The sequence below is a fragment of the Dipodomys merriami genome, unplaced genomic scaffold (genome assembly GCF_024711535.1).
Source record: "Dipodomys merriami isolate MVZ:Mamm:240054 unplaced genomic scaffold, mDipMer1.0.p SCAF_7, whole genome shotgun sequence".
NCBI classification, from domain to species: Eukaryota; Metazoa; Chordata; class Mammalia; order Rodentia; family Heteromyidae; genus Dipodomys; species Dipodomys merriami.
The window spans coordinates 18,902,685-18,924,090 of NW_027206290.1; the positions used below are offsets into that span (position 1 = coordinate 18,902,685).

General features: G+C 37.3%; 2 protein-coding genes across 2 annotated transcripts in view; one reads left to right on the plus strand and one right to left on the minus strand.

The window, feature by feature from the left end:
- CUNH1orf146 (chromosome unknown C1orf146 homolog) overlaps positions 1-13,609 on the plus strand; it is a 40,465-nt gene extending 26,856 nt beyond the window's left edge. The window contains exons 4-7 of the mRNA XM_070007122.1: positions 10,046-10,139; positions 12,159-12,327; positions 12,659-12,737; positions 13,375-13,609. Coding sequence (XP_069863223.1) covers positions 10,046-10,139; positions 12,159-12,327; positions 12,659-12,737; positions 13,375-13,509 — 477 coding nt within the window. The 3' untranslated portion in view covers positions 13,510-13,609. The remainder of the gene's footprint in view (positions 1-10,045; positions 10,140-12,158; positions 12,328-12,658; positions 12,738-13,374) is intronic.
- Positions 13,610-14,598: 989 nt separating this feature from the next.
- Glmn (glomulin, FKBP associated protein) overlaps positions 14,599-21,406 on the minus strand; it is a 33,039-nt gene continuing 26,231 nt past the window's right edge. Inside the window, exons 17-19 of the mRNA XM_070007652.1 lie at positions 17,606-17,729; positions 16,660-16,742; positions 14,599-16,432 (exon numbers count right to left, since the gene is read on the minus strand). Of these exons, the coding sequence (XP_069863753.1) occupies positions 16,319-16,432; positions 16,660-16,742; positions 17,606-17,729 (321 nt within the window). The 3' untranslated portion in view covers positions 14,599-16,318. The remainder of the gene's footprint in view (positions 16,433-16,659; positions 16,743-17,605; positions 17,730-21,406) is intronic.

The window sequence follows — 21,406 nt, forward strand, 5'->3', positions numbered from 1 at the left end:
AAACAAACTCAGAGTGAAGGGGTGGAAAAGGATCTACCAATCAAATGCCCCCAGTAAGAAAGCAGGGGTAGCTATCCTGATATCTGACAAAATAAACTTTTCATTAAAATCAATACAGAAAGACAAGGATGGACACTACATTTTAATACAGGGAACAATCCAAGAGGAGGATATAACCATCATCAACTTATATGTCCCAAACATTGGTGCACCCAGATACATTAAACAAATGCTCTCAAACTTACAGAATAAAATAGATCCCAATACGATAATACTTTAACATACCACTTTCACCAAAGGACAGGTCTACCAACCAGAGGATTGGCAAAGAAGCTACCGAATTAAGTGAGCCATACTTCAAGCGGAATTAACTGACATCTACCGAGTATTTCACCCTAAAACAACACAGTACACATTCTTCTCAGCAGCTCATGGAACTTTCTCCAAAATAGACCATATTATAGTTCATGCAAGGAACTTAAGCAAATACAAAGGGATCGACATAATCCCCTGTATCCTATCTGACCACAGTGGAATCAAGCTAGCTCTTAATAACAAAGCATACCGCAGAAATTTCTCTAATACGTGGAAATTGAACAGCAACTCCTTAACAATGCCTGGGTAACGGAAGAGATCAGAGAAGAAATAAAGCATTTCCTACAACTCAATGAAAATGAAAACATCTCACAAAGAAACTTGTGGGACACAGCAAAAGCAGTCCTGAGGGGCAAATTTATTGACCTCAGTGCCCGTATCAAGAGAATGGAGACAGACCAAGTAAATAATCTCATGTTGCAATTAAAACAGCTGGAAAAACAAGAAAAAATGGGACCTAAAGTTACTAGATGAAGCCAGATAACCAAATTAAGAGCAGAGATTAACCAATTAGAAAATCAGAACACCATAACCAAAATAAACCAAACATAAAGCTGGTTCTTTGAAAAAATAAAATTGATGGCCCGTTGGCTAGATTAATTTAAAAAAGAAGAGAGGAAACCCCTATTAATAGGATTAGGGATGCCACGGGAAACATCACAACACGTACCCAAGATATCCAAACAATTCTGACAGACTACTTTCAAAAGCTATACTCTCAAAAGGAAGAAAATCTGGCAGAAATGGATGCATTTTTAGAGAAATACAAGTTGCCCAAACTGAGCAAAGAAGAAGTTAACCAATTAAATAAGCCAATATCCTATAACGAGATACAGGAAGCTATCAAACAAAAAAAAGCCCAGGAAGCCGGGCGCTGGTGGCTCACGCCTGTAATCCTAGCTACTCAGGAGGCTGAGATTTGAGGATCGCAGTTCAAAGCCAGCCCGGGCAGGAGAGACCGTGAGACTCCTATCTCCAATAAACCACCAGAAAACCGGAAGTGGCGCTGTAGCTCAAGTGGTAGAGCGCTCGCCTTGAGCTGAAGAGCTGAGGGACAGCGCCCAGGCCCAGAGTTCAAGCCCCATGACCGACCAAAAAAAAAAAAAAAAAAGCCCAGGACCAGATGGATTCACAGCAGAATTTTATAAGACCTTTAAACAAGAACTAATACCCATACTCCTCAAGCTCTTCAGAGAAACAGAGAAGGAGGGAGCTATCCCAAACTCATTCTACGAAGCCAATATCACACTCATCCCCAAACCAGTCAAAGACCCAACCAAAAAGGAGAATTACAGGCCAATTTCTTTGATGAACACAGATGCAAAGATCCTTAACAAGATTCTAGCTAACAGAATCCAGAAACACATTAAAAAAATTATACATTATGACCAGGTAGGCTTCATCCCAGAGACACAGGGATGGTTTAACATACGTAAGTCAATAAATGTAATCCAACATATCAACAGAGCCAAAGTCAAGAATCACATGATTATCACCACAGATGCAGAGAAGGCCTTTGATAAAATTCAACATTCATTCATGCTAAAAAGCTCTGGAGAAAATAGGAATAGAAGGAACATTTTTAAAAACAATAAAAGCCGTTTATGACAGACCAATAGCCAATATTATACTTAATGGGGAAAAGCTACAACCAATTCTCCTAAAATCAGGAACAAGGCAAGGATGCCCACTGTCTGCACTCCTCTTCAATATAGTCCTGGAACCCTTAGCCATGGCAATAAGGCAAGAAAAAGACATTAAAGGGATCCGCATAGGGAAAGAAGAAGTTAAACTATCCCTTTTTGCAGACGACATGATACTATACCTTCACGATCCCAAAAACTCCATCCCCAAACTCTTAGAAATCATAAATCACTTCGGCAAAATAGCAGGGTACAAAATAAACCCACAAAAATCAGTTGCCTTCCTGTACACTGACAATGTACAAGAAGAGAGGGAAATAAAGGGAGCAACCCCATTCACAATAACCTCCCAAAAAATAAAATATTCAGGAATTAACCTAACCAAAGATGTAAAAGAACTATTTAATGAGAACTATAAAAAGTTAAAGAAATTGCAGAAGACACTAGGAAATGGAAAGACCTCCCATGCTCCTGGATAGGCCAACTTAATATAGTAAAGATGGTAATACTTCCAAAACTAATATACAAATTCAATGCAATTCCTATTAAAATCCCAATGACGTACATCACTGAAATACAGAAAACAGTCCAAAAATTCATATGGAACAACAAAAGACCTAGAATAGCCAAAACAATTCTAGGGGATAAAGACAATATGGGAGGGCTATCCATGCCGAACTTCAAACTCTACTACAGAGCTATAATAACAAAGACAGCATGGTACTGGCACAAAAACAGACCCGAAGACCAATGGAACAGAAGATGCAGAAATAAATCCACAGGCCTACAGCCAGCTGATATTCAACAAAGGAGCCAAAGACATACAATGGAAGAAACACAGCCTCTTCAACCGCTGGTGCTGGGAAAACTGGGCAGCCACATGCAGAAAACTAAAAGTGGACCCCAGCCTATCACCATGCACCAGCATCAACTCAAAATGGATTAAAGACCTTAACATTAAACCTGAATCTCTGAAACTACTGCAGGACAGAGTAGGAGAGACACTTGAACTAATAGGCACAGGAAGGAACTTCCTGAACAAAGTCCCAGGGTCACAACAAGTTGGAGAGAGACTCGACAAATGGGACTACCTTAAAATAAAAAGCTTCTGCACAGATAAAGCTATCGCAACTAAGCTAGAAAGACAACCAACTAATTGGGAAAAAATATTCACCAGCAATATATCAGACAAGGGGTTAACATCCTGTATATACAGGGAACTCAAGAAACTAATCCCTCCCAAACCTAACAAACCAATTACTAAATGGGCAAGGGAACTAAAGAGGGACTTCTCAAATGAAGAAATAAAAATGGCAAAGAAACACATGAGGAAATGTTCATCATCCCTGGTGGTGAAGGAAATGCAAATAAAGACAACCCTGAGATACCACCTTACCCCAGTCAGAATGTCCCACATCCACAAATCAGCCAACGACAAATGCTGGAGGGGATGTGGAGAAAGAGGAACCCTATTACACTGCTGGTGGGAATGTACACTTATACAACCACTTTGGAACGCAGTCTGGAGGGTCCTTAGAAAGCTAAAGATTGACCTCCCTTACTACCCAGTCATACCACTTCTAGGCATCTACCCTGAACAACAGGAACCAATATACAAGGACACGTGCACCTCCATGTTTATTGCAGCACTGTTCACAATAGCTAGGATATGGAAACAACCCAGATGCCCCACCACAGATGAATGGATCCAAAAATTGTGGTATCTATACACAATGGAATATTATGCAGCCATTAGAAATGACAAAATAATGGCATTTGCAGGGAAATGGATGGAGCTAGAAGGAATCATGTTGAGCGAGGTAAGCCAAGAATGAAGAGACAAACGGTACATGGTCTCCCTGATAAGCGGATGCTAAATCCAAAATGTTAGGTGATACGACAAAACTAACAGGACTTAAGAAACAAAGAACTCCCACTCATCTGGTCGAACCACTACTAAATATCCCCATGCTACTGATCACATATATGGTATATACCATGTGAGCACCATTATATATTACAGACTGTGATAGACAGTTTGCTCCAGGAAAGTTAGAATGAACTTGTGACTTTAAATGAACATCATTATTCCACAATACTGTGAAATTCTGGAAATTATGTAATCACTTAATCACAATAATAAAAAAAAGAATCCCATAGACTTTCCTGCCCAGACTGCCTTTGAACCATGACCATCAGATATCACCTCCTGCATAGCCAGGATTACAGGTAACTGGCATTATAGGTATAAGCCACTTGTGCCCAGCTCAAGCCCACAATTTGATCTTTCTTTTTTTTTGGTTGGTTGTGGGGCTTGAACTCTGGGCTTGGGAGCTGTCCCTGTGCTCTTCAGCTCAAGGCGAGTGCTCTACTGCTTGAGCCACAGCACCACTTCCGGTTTTCTAATGTTTTATTGCAGATAAGAGTCTCATGGCCTCTCCTGACCGGGCTGGCTTTGAACCACAATCCTTAGATCTCAGCCTCCTTCCTGAGTTAGCTAGGATTACAGGAGTGAGCCACCAGCACCTGGCTCAATTTGATCTATTTTACTAGAGGGGTTTTCAGGCTTTTATTTGCTTTGTTGAGCTCTTTATATCTGGAATTTTAAGTTTGATTTTCTCCACCATTTCTGTATCTTGGTTGAATTCCTCTTTTGTGCTGTCCATTATCTTCTGGATTTCAGATCTCAATGCCTTCACACCCCACCTTGCAGTTCAGTTTTCTGTGGAAATCTTGTAATTTAGTGGGGAAAGGAGGGTGAGCTCAGGGCTCTTTCAGTCCCTGGCAGCAACACACATAGCTGAGAGACAGGTCCTGGAGTGTGAGTTCTCCGTCTATGGGCCAGGTGCTTTGTTTCTGCTGTGATACTCAGGTGAAAGGTCCTTCTCCTCAGGTAGCACGGGGCTTCTGTCCACTACCTGCCGTGCTCCCTGCTGTTAAATCACATCAAGCCTCTCCCTCTCCATTAGTAACTAACACATCAAGCCCTCTCCCTCTCCATAGTAACTATCTTCTACCCAGACATGGTCAAATACTCGGGATCTTACTTGTTCTTTATATTCAAGCTCCCACAGTAGTTCAATCTCAACTGTCACCTTTTTCAATATAACATTTTGCTATAGCTTTCCAAGTTAAGGGGAATGATAAAATTATGTCTTTTTTCATCAAAGCTAGCCTTCTACCTCACAGCCACAGTCTTACCAAATTTCACACTGGCCTTAAGGCTTGTGGGGAGTGTGGGCTTATTCTGCATCTAAAATTGCTAGTCTTGTTACCTTTTGCTGTAAAGTAATATGTGTTATGTTACTATTTAAGCTTTAGGAAGTTTTTCTCTTAATCAGAAATTATGAAAAAAAATTCAGATGCATATCTTGTTTTATATGCTAACAAGAATACAGGTGACATAATCTCATCTTCATTTAGACTAGTTGGTTGTTAGGATTTTTCTTCGTATTTAAAAAATTGTTTTGATAATATTTTCATGCCATTATTTGTAGTTTTCTCTTTCTATGGTATTTTTGAAGGGGTAAGTGATTTTCCTTTGCATTCTCCCTCTACACCTTTATTCCTGTGTGCTGATGCAGTTACATAGTTTGGAAATTACTTGTACCTTAAGGTGAAAAGGAAATTTCCTTGTTTGGGGATGAAGCATAGTGGTTGGTCAGTTGCCTAGCATGTGTGAGGGATTAGGTCCAATCCCTAACATCCCAATAAAAGGGAGACGGAAAGGGTTTTCCTATTATAAATTGTGCTTTGTAATCTTTTTAAGAAGTGTGGAGGGGCTGGGAATGTGGCTTAGTGGTAGAGTGCTTACCTAGCATGCATGAAGCCTTGGGTTTGATTCCTCAGTACCACATAAACAGAAAAAGCTGGAAGTAGCTCTGTGGCTCAAGTGGTAGAGTGCTAGCCTTGAGCAAAAGCAGCTCAGGGACAGTGCCCAGACTGAGTTCAGGCCCCAGGACTGGCAAAAAAAAAAAAAAAAGAAGTATAGAATGCTAATAATTTTGGTGGTCTGTGATATTAGGTTTTATTCTTTGTTAAAAGTATATTTTAATTGTTATATTTTTACAAGTATTTACCTGTTACATATCAGTTAAATGTACATTGAACTCCATAAAATTCACCATTTTCTCAGTAAAAATTTTCATATCACAATACTTTCAAATTTCTAGTAAACTTTGGATCAGTTATTAAATGCCTTTTTTTTTTTTCAGTTGAAGTGCTTGAATTCTGGGTGCTATCCCTGAGCCCCTCAGCTCAAAGAAAGCGGTCTACCACTTGAGCCACGGTGCCACTTCTGGTTTTCCAGTTTTCTGGTGGTTAATTGGAGATAAGAGTCTCACGGACTTTCCTGCCCAGGTTGCCTTTGAACCGCAATCCTCAGATCTCAGCCGCCTGAGTAGCTAAGATCAATGCTATTTTTTTTTAAACTGTATTTTTTTTTGTCTTTTTCCTTTTTTGGTACTAGGGATCTAAACCCAGGACCTTGCTAAACAAGTGCTTTGCCACTGAGCTATATCTCAGCCCTATTAAATGCCTTTTTTGTTGTTTAAATTTGTATTTCCTTTCATGTAAGTAGATTTCCTAAATCTACTCAGTTTTAAATGAAACTAGTATATATATGTAGGAAGGATTAATATGCTGGAATAGACAAGGATTATTTTTTAATGCTCTAGTGCATTGTAAATCTCCCAACGAAGACAAAATATCCAGTGGTTTCCAGGCTTTTCTGAATATATTATGCTCATGGAAGCATAATATATCTCTGGAAACCTATTTTGGAAAATAAAATCCTAACTTGTGGATTATTTGGATAAATAAATTCTCACACTTTCCCCAATTTCATGCTTTCTGAATTTATTACTCTATTATTTTGGTTGGATCTCCTAATAGGATGTAATTGAAATTCACTGGCATAGCATAGATAGGACTTCTTGTTCTGTTTGCAGTTATTCCTGACGTTGTTCCCGAGTTAGATGACTACAGCCTCCATACTCATCAACCAAGGTCATACTTTATGAATGCCTTTCCTTGTTATTTTGCCTATGCTCTTCTCACCCTTATCTCCTTGCCTTGCTTTGTCTGCTTGTTATAATGCTTTTTTTACTTTAAAGATCTGGCTCATCTTTTAGGAAGTGTTCCTGAGGTTCACATCTGTTACATCGTTTTGAAGTTTCTGGTTCTTTGCTAAAATATTCAGCCTTGCTTGTCATCTTCTTGAAAAGAGGAAGCGTAGATAACATAACCTATGTATCCTTCATGGGTCCATTTTTATATTATTTCTGGTGGTTTTCTTCCATGTACTATACCTTCTCTTTTTTGTATGTCACATTCTTTTTTATTTTATTTTTTTTACTTTATCTTGGAATGTAAAATTGTAGAGAGAATTTGAGGCTAATGTCAATGTTATATTCCTTTAGAAAGTCTTAATTCTGTGTATTACACAGTTTATATTTCAGGGGAGGGGTGTTTGTTTTTTGTAGTTTTTTTGTTTGTTTTTTGTTTTGTTTTTGGCCTGTCCTGGGTGTTGTCCTTGAACTCCTTTTGTTCAAGGCTAGCTCTCTACCACTTGTGCCACAGAGCCACTTCTGGCTTTTTCTGTGATTAATTGAAGAGGGTCATGGACTTTTCCTGCCTGGGCTGGCTTCAAACCACAGTCCTCAGATCTCAGCCTCCTGAGTAGCTAGGAATACAGGCGTGAGCCACCTGTACCCAGTTATATTTTTATTGTCTTTGGTTGTACAATACGGTTGTGATTCAACATGTCAGTTTGAGTACAAGGCATCTTGATCAATCTCACGGCCTTTTCATCTTTCTCCCATATTACAGCGCCTAACCCCACCCCTTGCTTCATAGGATATGCATTGAATTTTAGGAATGTATTCTCTCCTCTCTTCTCTTCATTCATCCACACCTCCTCCCCTTTACATACACCTTCTCCACATAGCTTAAATATCAGCTTCCTGGCTTCCACTTGGACTGTGAGTTAGCTGTTCTAAGTTAACACCATTTGAATTCTATCCTGTAGATACCATACTTCAGCTAATAAGTTTGTGTACACTTGTATACAACTCCGTATGTTTACATGTATACTTATAAATTAGATCTGACTTCCACATATGACAGAAAACATGTGTCCTTTGTTTTTCTGAGCTTGGCTTTCTTTATTCAACATCTTTTCCAGGCCCATCCTTTTCTTTGCAAATAATATGATTGTCCTGCCTAATAAGTGAGTAAAATTCCATTGTCTATATAGAATTATGCTCTTAATACTCTTTGCTAGATAAAAAGTTTGAATTTCAGATGAGCAATTTTTAATGTGTCTAAAATATTGCATAGGATATATTTATTATAAAATTATATTTGTTGCAATTCAAATTTAGCTGGATGATGTATATATTTTTATTTGTTAAAATGGGCAGTCCAAGTGTCTGTAGTTTATTTAATGAAATGCCTGATGGCCCTAGTTATGGATAACAGAGAAAATAGTAATTATCTTTGTTCTGTAATTCAGCACATCTGCTTGAGAAGACTTGATTGAGGAAGGCTTCTTGAAGAGTGCTTCTGCAAGGGGCGAGGGAGTGCTAGTAATTCAGCATCACCTTAGCTCAGCTTCAGAGATTGAAATGGTTTGAAGCTGGGCTACATTCCCTGTGAGAGCTGCTCTACTTTTGTCAAAAGCTCTGTTCAACCTCTGTTCTGCCTCTCCCTGAATTGGTAGGCACCCTCAGGGAAGAGATGGCCTAAATCCTGTGGTCAGAGCTTTGAATGTCTGTATAGATCTTAGCCTTATAATTTCTATCACACTAGCTCTCTGATGTATTCAAGCAGATTTGTTTCGGTTGTCTAGGTTTTCAAGTTGCCTTCAGCAGAAAAGTTGGCCTAAATTACTTAATCCTGAAAGCAACATATAACTATAAAACTATATAAAAGCTATATTCTAATTACTAGCTAGAATTAAGCACTGCAGAATACTCTTTAAGAAGCCTGCTTTTTATGTGTGCTTTTAGACTATGTGCCTAAATCTGTTCTACAGAAGAAAAATAAGTTTACTTAAGGTATTTTTATTTATGGAGAAACTATAACAAGATTGAGTTTTTGTCCATTAGGAAATATTAACCACTTAGATTTTAGTGTCCTGATTAATATAGTTGCTTGGGTAGAACAGTGAGGCAGTTTGTTGTAATGGTTAGTATTGAAACAAGACAACAGTAATAATATCTTTGTCTGGGGGCTGGGAAGGTGGTTCAGTGGTAGAGCACTTGCCTTGCATGCATGAGGCCCTGGGTTTGATTCTCAGCACCCCATAAGCAAAAAGAAAAAAGTTGGAAGTGGTGCTGTGGCTCAAATGGTAGAGTGCTAGCCTTGAGCTGAAGAGCTGAAGGACAGTGCCCAGGCTCAGAGTTCAGGACCCACAACCAGACCTCCCCCCACCTCGCCCCCAAACTATGTATCTTTGTCTGCATTTTCTGGATTACCTTTTATGTTTGTGGTTTTTTTGGGGGGGTTAATTATTTTTTTTCATCTTAGCTACATCCCAGCCCTGGATTACCTTTTAAAAGCATGTTAAAGTAATAGTAAACAGATGATGAATTAGAGGATTGGTTATTGCCTATGTGGTATTCTCTGTGCATAGCACTTCATGTGGTTTCTATCAGCCATCTAAGAAACACAATACATCACATTTCCACAGTTATACACTGATTTATCTCAAGTAATACTATGTAAAGTAGTATTTTTTTCAAAAGTATTCATTTTCCCTGGTTCTCATGGTTTAATTCTTTAATGCCATTGAGTAATTTCTGTCCCTAACAAATATAACTAAAGTACTTGAACTTATTTCCAAATTCCAATCAGTGGGAATAGTTTGCTCTTTTTCATTTTCAAAGTGTTTTCTGAAAGATTGTTTCTTTTGATGAACAATCTTTAGTACTTATAAAAATAAGCCACTAAATGTTTTCTGTTCACTGTCATAAAAATTACTGTAAGCATGTCTTAAGTTTGTATTTCTGAAAATTCTTTTGAAGAGCTATGAAATTTCAACTGCTCTAGAAAATCGAAGCTACAAGGTTCGGTATTCGGATTCAGTGGAAGACGGATTAGTTATATTTTCTCGTTCTGGTACAGTATATTTGTCATCTGCCTTTGTTCTAGTTTCTTACAAAATATGTGCACAAAAATGATAACTTTTGCAATTCAGTAACCATGTAATAGCTTATGGTGTTTTAGGAGACCTGTTTTAGAAGTACATGTGTTTCGTTGTTGCTGCTGCAAAAGTAGAACATTATGGCCAGTTACAGAATATATTCCTTTTTTGGTTAGAATGCTAAAATAGAGCTGAGCCAGTGAATCTAGCAGTGGAAAGAAAAAACTTATTGTTTGGAATCAAGATGAAAATAGAAAAAGTTACTATCTCTTAACAACACTAAAGTATTAACTTTATTAACAGAGGGCAATGTTACATCATTAATCAACAGTTACATACAAAACAATATATGGAATTTTTCTTGTTTTGTATGAATTAACTGAAAGATATAAGCAAATACTGTAAAACTGTATAGAGACGAATGTTCCTGAAATCATAAAACTATATTTAAATCTTGGCTTAAGGGCAGGAAGTGTTAGATTAAGAGAAGATTAGGACATGGAAAGTAATAGAAGTACTAGAAGGTGGAGGTGAAAGGTTTTATCAGGAGGGCACAAATCACCAGGCTGAGCTCCCTCCCACATATTTTAAGGTGCTATAATTAAATCAAGTTTCCTTTCAGGACCATTCTGATAGGCCCAGTGCTATTTCAGAGCCACTTGATATTTGCTCACTGAGTGTATTTATGATTCCTATGTCCTGGGAGAGAGGTTTCTTCAAGAAATGATCAAAGATGTAAGACTACGGAGCTTCTGAGATGCTTATCACACGCAAGTGTCCAGAAGTAGGCCCAGAGAGGAAAATGGAACCCCATGCCCCTTCCCGGGGAGCCACTCCCCATGCCTCTCTTCTCACTTGTTCCCTCTGCAGTCCCTTTCTCACAAGTCAGTATAGGTTTTCAAAAAGATTTTAATACAACAGGCTAATTTTTAGCAGTATTAAACACTTTATTGAAACCAATGCAACATAGCAAGGCCAAAAATATACAAGAACATCTAGAATATTTTATCTAGGATACAGAAAGTAAAATGTGGAATTAAAATGACAAATATAAGTGATCTAGAAGTTATATTAGACAAGACAAAAATATTTTCATTTTGAGAAACAATCCCTGGTCAAATACCATATCCTCAAATTCCAGTCTCTTTTTTTGGGGTGGGGGTGTCCGGTCTTGGGGCCTGAACTCGGCCTGGGCACTGTCCTTCAGCTCTTCAGCTCAAGGCTAGCGCTCTACCACTTGAGCCACAGCACCACTTCCGGCTTTTTTCTTTTTTTGCTTATGTGGTGCTGAGGAATCGAACCCAGGGCCTCTGGCATTCAAGGCAAGCGCTCTACCACTGAGCCACCTTCCAAGTCCATTCCAGTCTGTTTCTAAGAATATACTTCTTAAGCTAGAAAAAGGAGGAAAATTCCTTTGATCCAGCAATTTTTGCAGCCAGACATGTAGCTCATGCCTATATTCTTAGCTACTTAGGATGATAAGATCTAAGGATGATAGTTCAAAGCCAGGCTGAGCAGGAAAGTCTGTGAGACTCCAGAAAAAAAAGCCAGAAGTGGAACTGTGGCTCAAGTGGTACAGTGCCAGCCTTGCATAAAAGAGCTAAGGGACAGTGCCCAGGCCCTGAGTTCATGCCCCCCTACAGGAACACACACACACACACACACAGACACACACACACACATACACATAAAACACAGTCTTGATACTAAAGTTAGGCATTACTTTCATGTGGCTAGTGCCTTAGTCTGAGAAAAAAAAAACTAATAACTGACCAACATGGGCTTCCCTTAAATACTTAGAATAAGTCATTCTTTGCTAGACATTTCAGAGGACTACCTAAGTTGTTTACTTGTATAAGAATTATGATAGTAATTTTTACTCCTTTGAGTTTAGGGTCTGGATACTTTTTTGTTATATTTTTATTGACTTTGTTGGGTTAAGAAAATTTTCTTTATATGACAAACTGACTTTATATTACATCTACCTTTCCTAGGAATTGCATTTTTATTGATGGATGCTAATGAATGTATTATGTCAGCTGAAGAAATATTTCTAAACAAAATTGAGAAGTTTATTAGTCTTCACCGAAATAGTTTTTTGGTTCTGTCTGCTACACTCCATGGGCCTAAGGAATGGGAACTGATGTTCAGGATTCAGCAGAGGTAGGGAAGAATAGCACTATGGACTTATTTTTCATATTATGTTATTTCTGTTTTCAATTATTTTAGGTTTTATTTTGCTAGAAGGTAAACATAATATAAGTTTTCATATTTAATGAAACATAGTTATTCTGTGAATCAGGATGGCTAGAGTTCATGTTGATTTATGGGCCTCTCCTGTTAAGACCAAATGAAATGAATACTTTTTCTGTCATTTAAGCGCCATAGACATCTCAGATCCACTAAAGCATAATGCAGGGCATGAATGATTAAACATACAACTAATAAAAATGTTTTTAAAAGAAAAATGATCTGTATAACAATTTTTTTTCAGATTCCTGGGAAGTAACTTACGGATCCTTCCAGCACACAACATAGTAAATGCTATTAATATTATGTGTACTATAGCTAAGGTAAGTCACTGGGGAAAAGTCATTCATACACAAATATTTGTTTCTTACTTCAAGATGTATAAACTCTTAGCAGGATTGTCAAATATCCTGTTTCTGTTTACTCCAGAGAAGTTATGTTTTATGCATTGAACGCTCTCAAGCCTGAACTCAATCTCTCAAGAGTTCTTAATTTAGCTATCCATTTGCTTGTGACCAAAAGAACTTTCACCAATTACATGATTGTGCTGGCCCTTCTCCTTCAAATTCTGAAGTATAAACATTGCTCAGATTGCAGTCATGAGCCATCTGGGCATAAACATTTTATGGAATGTTCTTCACTAGTTGTTGACTTTTTATTCAGGCTTATCTTCCTTTGTGTCCAGACACCCCAACTCTCCTAGGCAGAGTTAGGTGTTCTTTATTCTACCCTTGGAACATGTCCTATTGAAGCATTTAGAATGCCATTCTACCTTTTTGGCTTACATGTTTGAAATTCCTTGAAGATGGAGAACAGGTGTTTTCCTCTCCATACTCTAGCATACACATACTTCTTAGCATATAGACATCAAAGAGATATTTGCTGAATAAAGGTTTTTTTTAATGTGATTCTGAAAAAAAATGTTTCTGTGAATAATGCTCTGTTTATATCTTCTTATAGACTACCTCTAAACCAAATATAGACACCATCTGCTATAGAATGATAACAACTAAAGCTTACATCATAGAGCAAAGCCCTGTTTGGAAAACACTTCAAAAGATAAAACTGAGTAGCGATTCAATTAGCCCAAACTAAATGTTAGTGATTCAATTAGCCCAATTATAAATGTTTTCTTTTGGAAAAATATTAAAGTTGTCTGTTATTATTGTTCAGATATGTGTTTAAAATGTTTATATTAAATAACGTGTACAAGTAAAAGTGATTTTAGGAGTTCTGTCTGGTAATTCTTTTAATATTTAGAAAATAATTGGTACAGGAACTGGGGGAGAATAGCACTTGCCTAGCACACTCTCCAACACAGAAAAAATAAAAAAGGGAGAAAAGAAAATAATTGGTACATGCATATAAAATTCATGTAGCTTCTTTATTTTTGGGGGGGAGGAGGTCAGTCGGGGCTTGAACTAAACTCTAGGCCTGGGTGCTGTTCCTCAGCTCTTCAGCTCAAGGCTAGTGCTCTACCACTTGAGTCACAGCGCCACTTCTGGTTTTCTGGTGGTTTATTGGAGATAACAGTCTCACAGACTTTCCTGCCCGGGATGGCTTTTAACCGAGACCCTCAGGTCTCAGCCTCCTGAGTAGCTAGGATTACAGGCGTGAGCCACCAGCACCCAGCTCATTTAGTTTCTTTCTTTCCTTTTTTTATTTGGGGGGGGGGAGGGGTCCGGTCGTGGGGCCTGAACTCTGGGCCTGGGCGCTGTCCCTCAGCTCTTCAGCTCTAGGCTAGCGCTCTACCACTTGAGCCACAGTGCCACTTCCGGCTTTTTTTCTTTGTGCTTATGTGGTGCTGAGCAATTGAACCCAGGGCTTCATGCATGCAAGGCAAGCGCTCTACCACTGAGCCACCTTCCCAGCCCTTTCTTTTTTTTTTTGTATATATTTTTATTGTAAAAATACTGTACAGCTGGGCGCTGGTGGCTCACGCCTGTAATCCTAGCTACTCAGGAGGCTGAGATCTGAGGATCGCGGTTCAAAGCCAGCCCGGGCAGGAGAGACCGTGAGACTCCTATCTCCAATAAACCACCAGAAAACCAGAAGTGGCGCTGTAGCTTAAGTGGTAGAGCGCTCGCCTTGAGCTGAAGAGCTGAGGGACAGTGCCCAGGCCCAGAGTTCAAGCCCCACGACCAACAACAACAACAAAAAAATACTGTACAGAGGGGTTACAGTTACATGAGTAAGGTAATGAGTCTGTTTCTTATGGAGCATTGTTACCCCCTCCTTTGTTTTTCCCCTACCATACCTTCCCTCTCCACCTCTCCAACTCCTCCTCCCTCCACCCAAAGCATAAAGTTCATTTTCAACATAGCGTCTTGTACATCTCATTGTTACAATGGGTCAACCTGTATCATTATTTCAGTATTTTGTTATTTCCTTTCCCCTCCCCAAATTAGAAAAATATATATACAAGATGCAGGGCACCAGAATCAATTACAGTGAAAACGGGGGTTATACCATGGGGGAAGAACATACAAAAGAAACAAAAAAAATCACATAGTCCATTATAACTACATAAAAAACAACAGCAAGAAAGATAAAACCACTTGTGTCCCTATCTTGGTGTTCATTTCGCTTAGCATCATCTTATGTGGTCATATGTACATAGCTTTTGACCTTTTCTGCTTGTTCTAGACATATAGCAGAAACCCTACTGTATTGTTATTGTTGGTGGAAGTGTAAACTTGTTCAGCCACTTTGGAAAGCAGTATGGAGGTTCCTCAGAAAACTCTGCATAAAGCTCCTCTATGACCCAGCAGTCCTACTTTTGGGCATTTACCCATATTGACCACAAACAAGACTATACTAAAGCTATCAGCACAACTATGTTTATTGCAGCATTAATTACCATAGCTAAGATATGGAACCAACCTAGATGCCCCTCAGATAAATGGATCAAGAAAATGTGGTTTATATATACAATGGAATTCCGTGCATCCATCAGAAAGAATGATATTGCCCCATTTGTTAGGAAATGAAAGACTTAGAAAACCAATTATATTAAGTGAAGTACATCAGGCCCAAAGAAACATAGGTCCCATGGTTTCCCTTATTTTAAATAACTAGTATATGTCTAGGACAAGCAGAAAAGGTCAAAAGCTATGTGCATATGATCATGTAGTTTCTTAATGCTACAAATTCAGTTGGATCTTTGCATATTTATCAGGAAATAAAAATACAGCATTTTCTAATTAGTTGCCTGGACTAAAGAAACAGTTTTCCACAATGGTAGCCAGTACTCTAAAGCTAACCTTTGCAGGTACTTACATATTGCAACTTCTAGAGAGGTGGTAATGGGACTCTATTCCTTAAGACTTATCCAAAGATATGGAAAGGAAGAAAACTAGTTAACTGACATGAACTTAAAACTTCTATCCTTTTACAGTAGTGTGATATACAATAGGACATTAATTGAGGTGGAGAACCTTTTTTTCTGCCAGCGGCCATTTGGATATTAATAGCGTTGTTTGAGGACCATACAAAATCAGCAATACAGGCAGATGGGCCATGGCAGCCAACAAAAAAAGCCTATATGCCTGTCCCCTTATGTGCCAAATGATTTCATTCCCCACCCCTGCTTAAAAAGAGTTCTAAAATGTTACAGAGCACCCAACAGTGTCCAGTTTTTATAAACATACAAGTCTATGAATAAAACATTTCAATTATAATTTATGAAATTATAACACAAAATTGCTAATTTCTATAGGATTTGCAAAAGCATTTTAGCTTTTTAAGACCAAAGAATATTGCTGTTGTTATAGAAACTGACAAGTGAGAAAAGCTGAATTTTTCCTACCAGGACATTTTTCTTAGGAAATTTGTTGTTACAGTACTAAATAAGGCATATGGAAAATACTGTATTTTAGTAGTTTTTATTTAGTAAATAGAACTTTTATTTTATTCCAACATCTTCGGAGGTAGACTTTGTTTTCATTTCAATAAGTTCTTCTACCCGAGCCAGAACACTTTCAATCAAATCAAATGTGAAAAGAGCTGAATGGAGGACCTGCAATGCCAAAAAAAATTACAGTCACTATTGCCTAGTTATTTCAAGACGGTCTGATTTTGTAATCCAGGCTAGCCTTAAACTTATGATCCTCCTGCCTTAGCCTCCCAAGGGCTGGGGCTACAGGCTTATGCTACTGTGTCAGTGTTAATACTGCCTTTAAAATAAAACAAAAGCCTTTAAGCTGGATATAGCTAAAACAACAACAACAAAACAAACTAGATCACCTTAAGCTGCATTTCAGGAGGCATATTAGGAATCTCTTCTCCACTTACAGTTACAGAACAAAAATTCTGAGATTTCTGGACTGCTGTAGAAGAAAAAAATGTAACATTAACCATTAAAACAACTCGCAGATTCTCATAATAGATTTGATAAGCTATTGTGATCATTCACTAACTTTAAAATTGTGTTTTTTAAAATTATTGAATCATATTAACAGCTCAAGAATTTAAGTCATACTATAAACAAAATTAAATACATCAATTCTGCAACTTGTGAATTCTTTAGATAAACAGCATTTTGGTATGTGTAGGAAATTTTTCCCTTAAGTACATAATTGGAAATAATAGCCATAATTTTTTAGGGGGGAGGAGGTCGGTCATGGGGCTTGAACTCTGGGCTTGGGTGCTGTCCCTGGGCTCTTCAGCTCAAGGAGAGCGCTCTACCGCTTGAGCCACAGCGCCACTTCTGGTTTTCTATTGGTTTATTGAACTTTCCTGCCCAGGCTGGTTTTGAACCATGATCCTCTCCTCAGATCTCAGCCTCCTGAGTAGCTAGGATTACAGGCGTGAGCCACCAGCGCCTGGCTAGCCATACTATTTTTTTTAAAAAGACAAAATTCCAAGTAAATAATGCTTACATGAACATATGCACACAGTTGACTTTATAAAAGTCATCCTGGAATCTGAGTCCAAGATTCTTTTTTATAATGTGTAAGAACTTGACACTTTGAAACTATACATATCAATTTGGTTTAAATCTTTGTTGACTCATTTTCAGTATTTCAGATCTTCTACTTTAATTATAAATAAAATGGTAGCTGTCACTGTCCCACACTCATTTGGCATAAATTGAACATGTAATAGATTTTTATTTTGAATACAACTATATATAAATTTTTATATAAAATCTGAATAAATTTTAACACTATCTGAAAATAAAATGACCAACCTTGGGTATTTTTTTGGCTGTTTTTAATTTCTGCTTCATAATGTGCTTTTGACATATTAAGTCCTGTATGAAGTGGCTTTAAAAATTTATTCTCAATGTTTCCAAGTTCTGTCCACAATCCAGTCTGTTCAGAAGAATTAATGAAAGAATGTTATTTGAGCCAACACTAATGGTGGCTACTATTCTAAACACACACTGACAGTGGAAGACACAAAGAGCAAGAAATGTGCTTCTTCCTTTTTAAGACATTTTCTCACTTAATAAATAATTACTACATGTAGCAGGTATTTTTGTCTTGATTTTTTTATCATTAAGTAGTTGTATAAAAGTTTCAATTCTTCATGGATATTTAAATACCATATCAAAATATATACACAGATACTGTGTTCATTACTGTTCCATAGGGGGTTAGCTTTATTTTTTCAAGGTTCATAAAATTACATGGTATTAATTCATGCAGTTTGAAACATTTTCCTTCTATAAACCATCCCCAAAATGATTACTTTAATTATACTTTCCACACTTCAGGTCTAGATCTAGCAGTCAGACTGGTGCTTTTCCTATTGATGGGAAGTTTTATAACACAAAGCTGATTTGAACTTTCTTGGTGACCAGTGATAATGTAGACTTTATCTGTCGTGGACAGCTTAAGGGTTATTTTTATGATTTTATATGAGAAGCTTTGATTTCAAGATTATTTACAGTACTAAAGGAGAAGAGTAGAAGTATTGATTTTCAATGCTCTACTATAGAGGAAGTACAGTTCAGTGGCAGAATGTGTACTTACCATGCATGAGGTCCTGAGCTTAATGCCCCATGCCGAAACCAAACAATAAAGCTACAGTAATCAAGACAATATGATATAGGTATAAAGAAAAAGATCTAAGAACATGGAAACATCCTTCTCCCAATCAGCCTTCCAAGTAGCTAGCATGACATCTGACTTTTGCTTTTTCTTTTCTATGTTTATCGTGGTGTATTAGTATTTTTTTTGTATATCTAGTTTCTTTTGGGTTTGCTGGTGTTAAATCGTTTTGTTTTTCTACTGTAGGGATTGAGGACTGAGCCCTCAAGAGAAGCCAGCTGGGGACAGTGCAGGCCTGCCATCCCACCTATTTGGGAGGTGGAGGCAGGAGGGCAGGAGGATGAGGACTTTGAGACTAGCCCAAGCAAATGTAGCCACTGGCACTCAGCCCACATTGTTTTATTAGGGGCACAATTAAGCATCAAACCTACAAATTTGTGGTTTAGAAAAGGGAGCTAAGATACAAAGGAATAGTAAAGAAAACCTATTGAATGAAGGTATAGCAGAAAATTTCCCAAATCCAGGGAAATGGATATCCAAGCATATGAGACAAATATAACCCAAAGTAGACAGCACCAGAAAATAACCTCTCCACATATTATAAAATATCAAGAGTACAAAACATAAAATGTATAATACAAAATAAGTACCAAGTTACTTACAAAAAGTTCACCACAATTATATATGAACTCTCAGTAAAAACACTTAAGGCCAGGAGAACAGAGAATGATGATACTTTGAGCTTTAGAACAAAATGACAATCAGGACTACCATCCTTTAAAATAAAAATAAAATCCTTCTTTGATAAACATGAACTAAACACTTCATCTAAGAAGATGCTTTAACAGTATACACAGAAGATGAAAAAAGAGACAGTGAGTAGAGGAAAAAAATCTCACTAGAAGACTAGAATAACAAATGGCAAGAAAAAACAAACATAATTAACTTAGTAAACCAGCAAACCTCCAAGATAAATAGGGAGAAATTAGTACATTTCAGTAATAAACCTACATGAAAATAGTCTTAACTTATCAAATAAAAGACACAGACTTCCTGAATACATCAAAAAACAATATCCGACAGTTTGCTGTCTCAAGAAACACTTTAATGGCAAATATACATACAGACTGAAAGGATGGAAAAGTATATTCCAAACATAATACAGCCTCCAGAGCAGCTAGGATTACAGGAGAGCCACCAGCTGAGATCTGAGGAACTAACTTAGTTCAAAGCCAGCCTGGGCAGCAAAGTCCATGAGACTTATCTCCAATAAACCACCAGAAAATATGAAGTAGCATTGTGGCTTAAGTGGTAGAGCACTCACCTCGAGTTGAAGAGCTCAGGGACAGCACCCAGGCCCCACGACCAACAAAAAAAACCCCAAAAACATACAAAAGAAAGACAAACCTCAATCCGAAACCAGAGAAGATAGAGACCAATAAATAAATAACCACTCCATCAAGAATATACAACAACTGATCCAGCTATATAGTATTTCCGGGTACAAACTCCAAAACATCAATGTCAGCTACTGTAGAGAAACCTCATGTTTAAGACAGCAGTATTCACTATAACCAAGTTATAAAATCAGCTTAGGTGCCCATCAATGGATAAATGGATAAAAAAAGTTAATGCTTACATAATTGAGTACTACTCAGGATCAACTAAAATAACACAATGATGTAACTTTTAGAAAAAGGAATGGAATTTCAGATCATTATAATCCAGATCAGAAAAACAAATTTCCCATTTTCTCGTGTATGAAATCTAGATTAACACACACAGACACACAAAGAAGTAGAAGAGGACCAAGGAGAAGGAGAAGTGGCACAGTAATTGGGGGGGGGGGGATACTATCAAAGTTGTATATAAAAAATTATATATGTAGCCAAAAGTTATATGCCTATCTGAAAATATCAGGATGAAACCCATTATTTCCTAATAATAGATAATAATAAAGAAAAAATTGGAGAGGGATAGAGGTATGCAATTGATTGGAATACATTGCAACTATGGAAATGTAACAGTGAAATCCCCACTGTATAAGGTAAGCAAATAGTAAGTAAATTGGAAAATCTGTATTTTGTTCCTTAAGTACCAATGTAGGTGCATCCCACAAGTTTTAATATGTATCATTTCATTATTTTACTCTAAATATAGTTAATATTTTCACTTATTACATAACTCATAAAAAGACTATATAATATATGGAGGCTTTCAACTTTCACTGTCTTAGTTAAAAATGTAAATTTCTAGCTAGGAGCCAATGATTTATGTCTATAATCCTAGCTACTTAGGATGCTGAGATCTGAGGATAGAGGTTCAAAGCCAGTCTAGGCAAGAAAGTCCACGAGAGTCATCTCCCATTAACTACCAAAAAGCTGAAAGCAGAGCTGTGGCTTGAGTGGTAGAGAGCTAGCCTTGAACACAGAACTCAGGGACAGTGCTCTAAAATGACACCATCCAATGGCACTAAAGAACTGAGTAATTTGTAAAATTTTTAATCAGTTTAAAATTTCAATGATCACATATGACTATTGTCTATTTTAATGGACAATACGAAACTAGAAAGTCTTTAAATATTGAAGCCTTACTTAATTTACAGTCTATAATCATAAAACTTCAATAAAAATGTGTGCCAAAATTAGGCTAACAAAAGTTTGTTACACATCCTATTCAGCATCATTCCACACATCTTTCATATAATGAACAATTATATTTTTAGAATCATGTAGGAGTAAAGAAGCTGTGGAAATAATCTTTTCCTTTTGTCATATGTTAAGGGTAAGATCTTTTAAAAAATTATAAAGAAAACCATTTAAAGATTTCTTTCATCTTAACTTTCTAAAAAAATAAGATTTTTTTAGAAAAGCATTGTCAGGATTAAAATTTGGAAATATTCACAAATGCTTTCTCTTAATTTAGATTCAGATGTAAAAATTTTGAAATGTTTTCCATTCTAAGGCTGAACTGTACATTTCAAGATTCACTGAAGC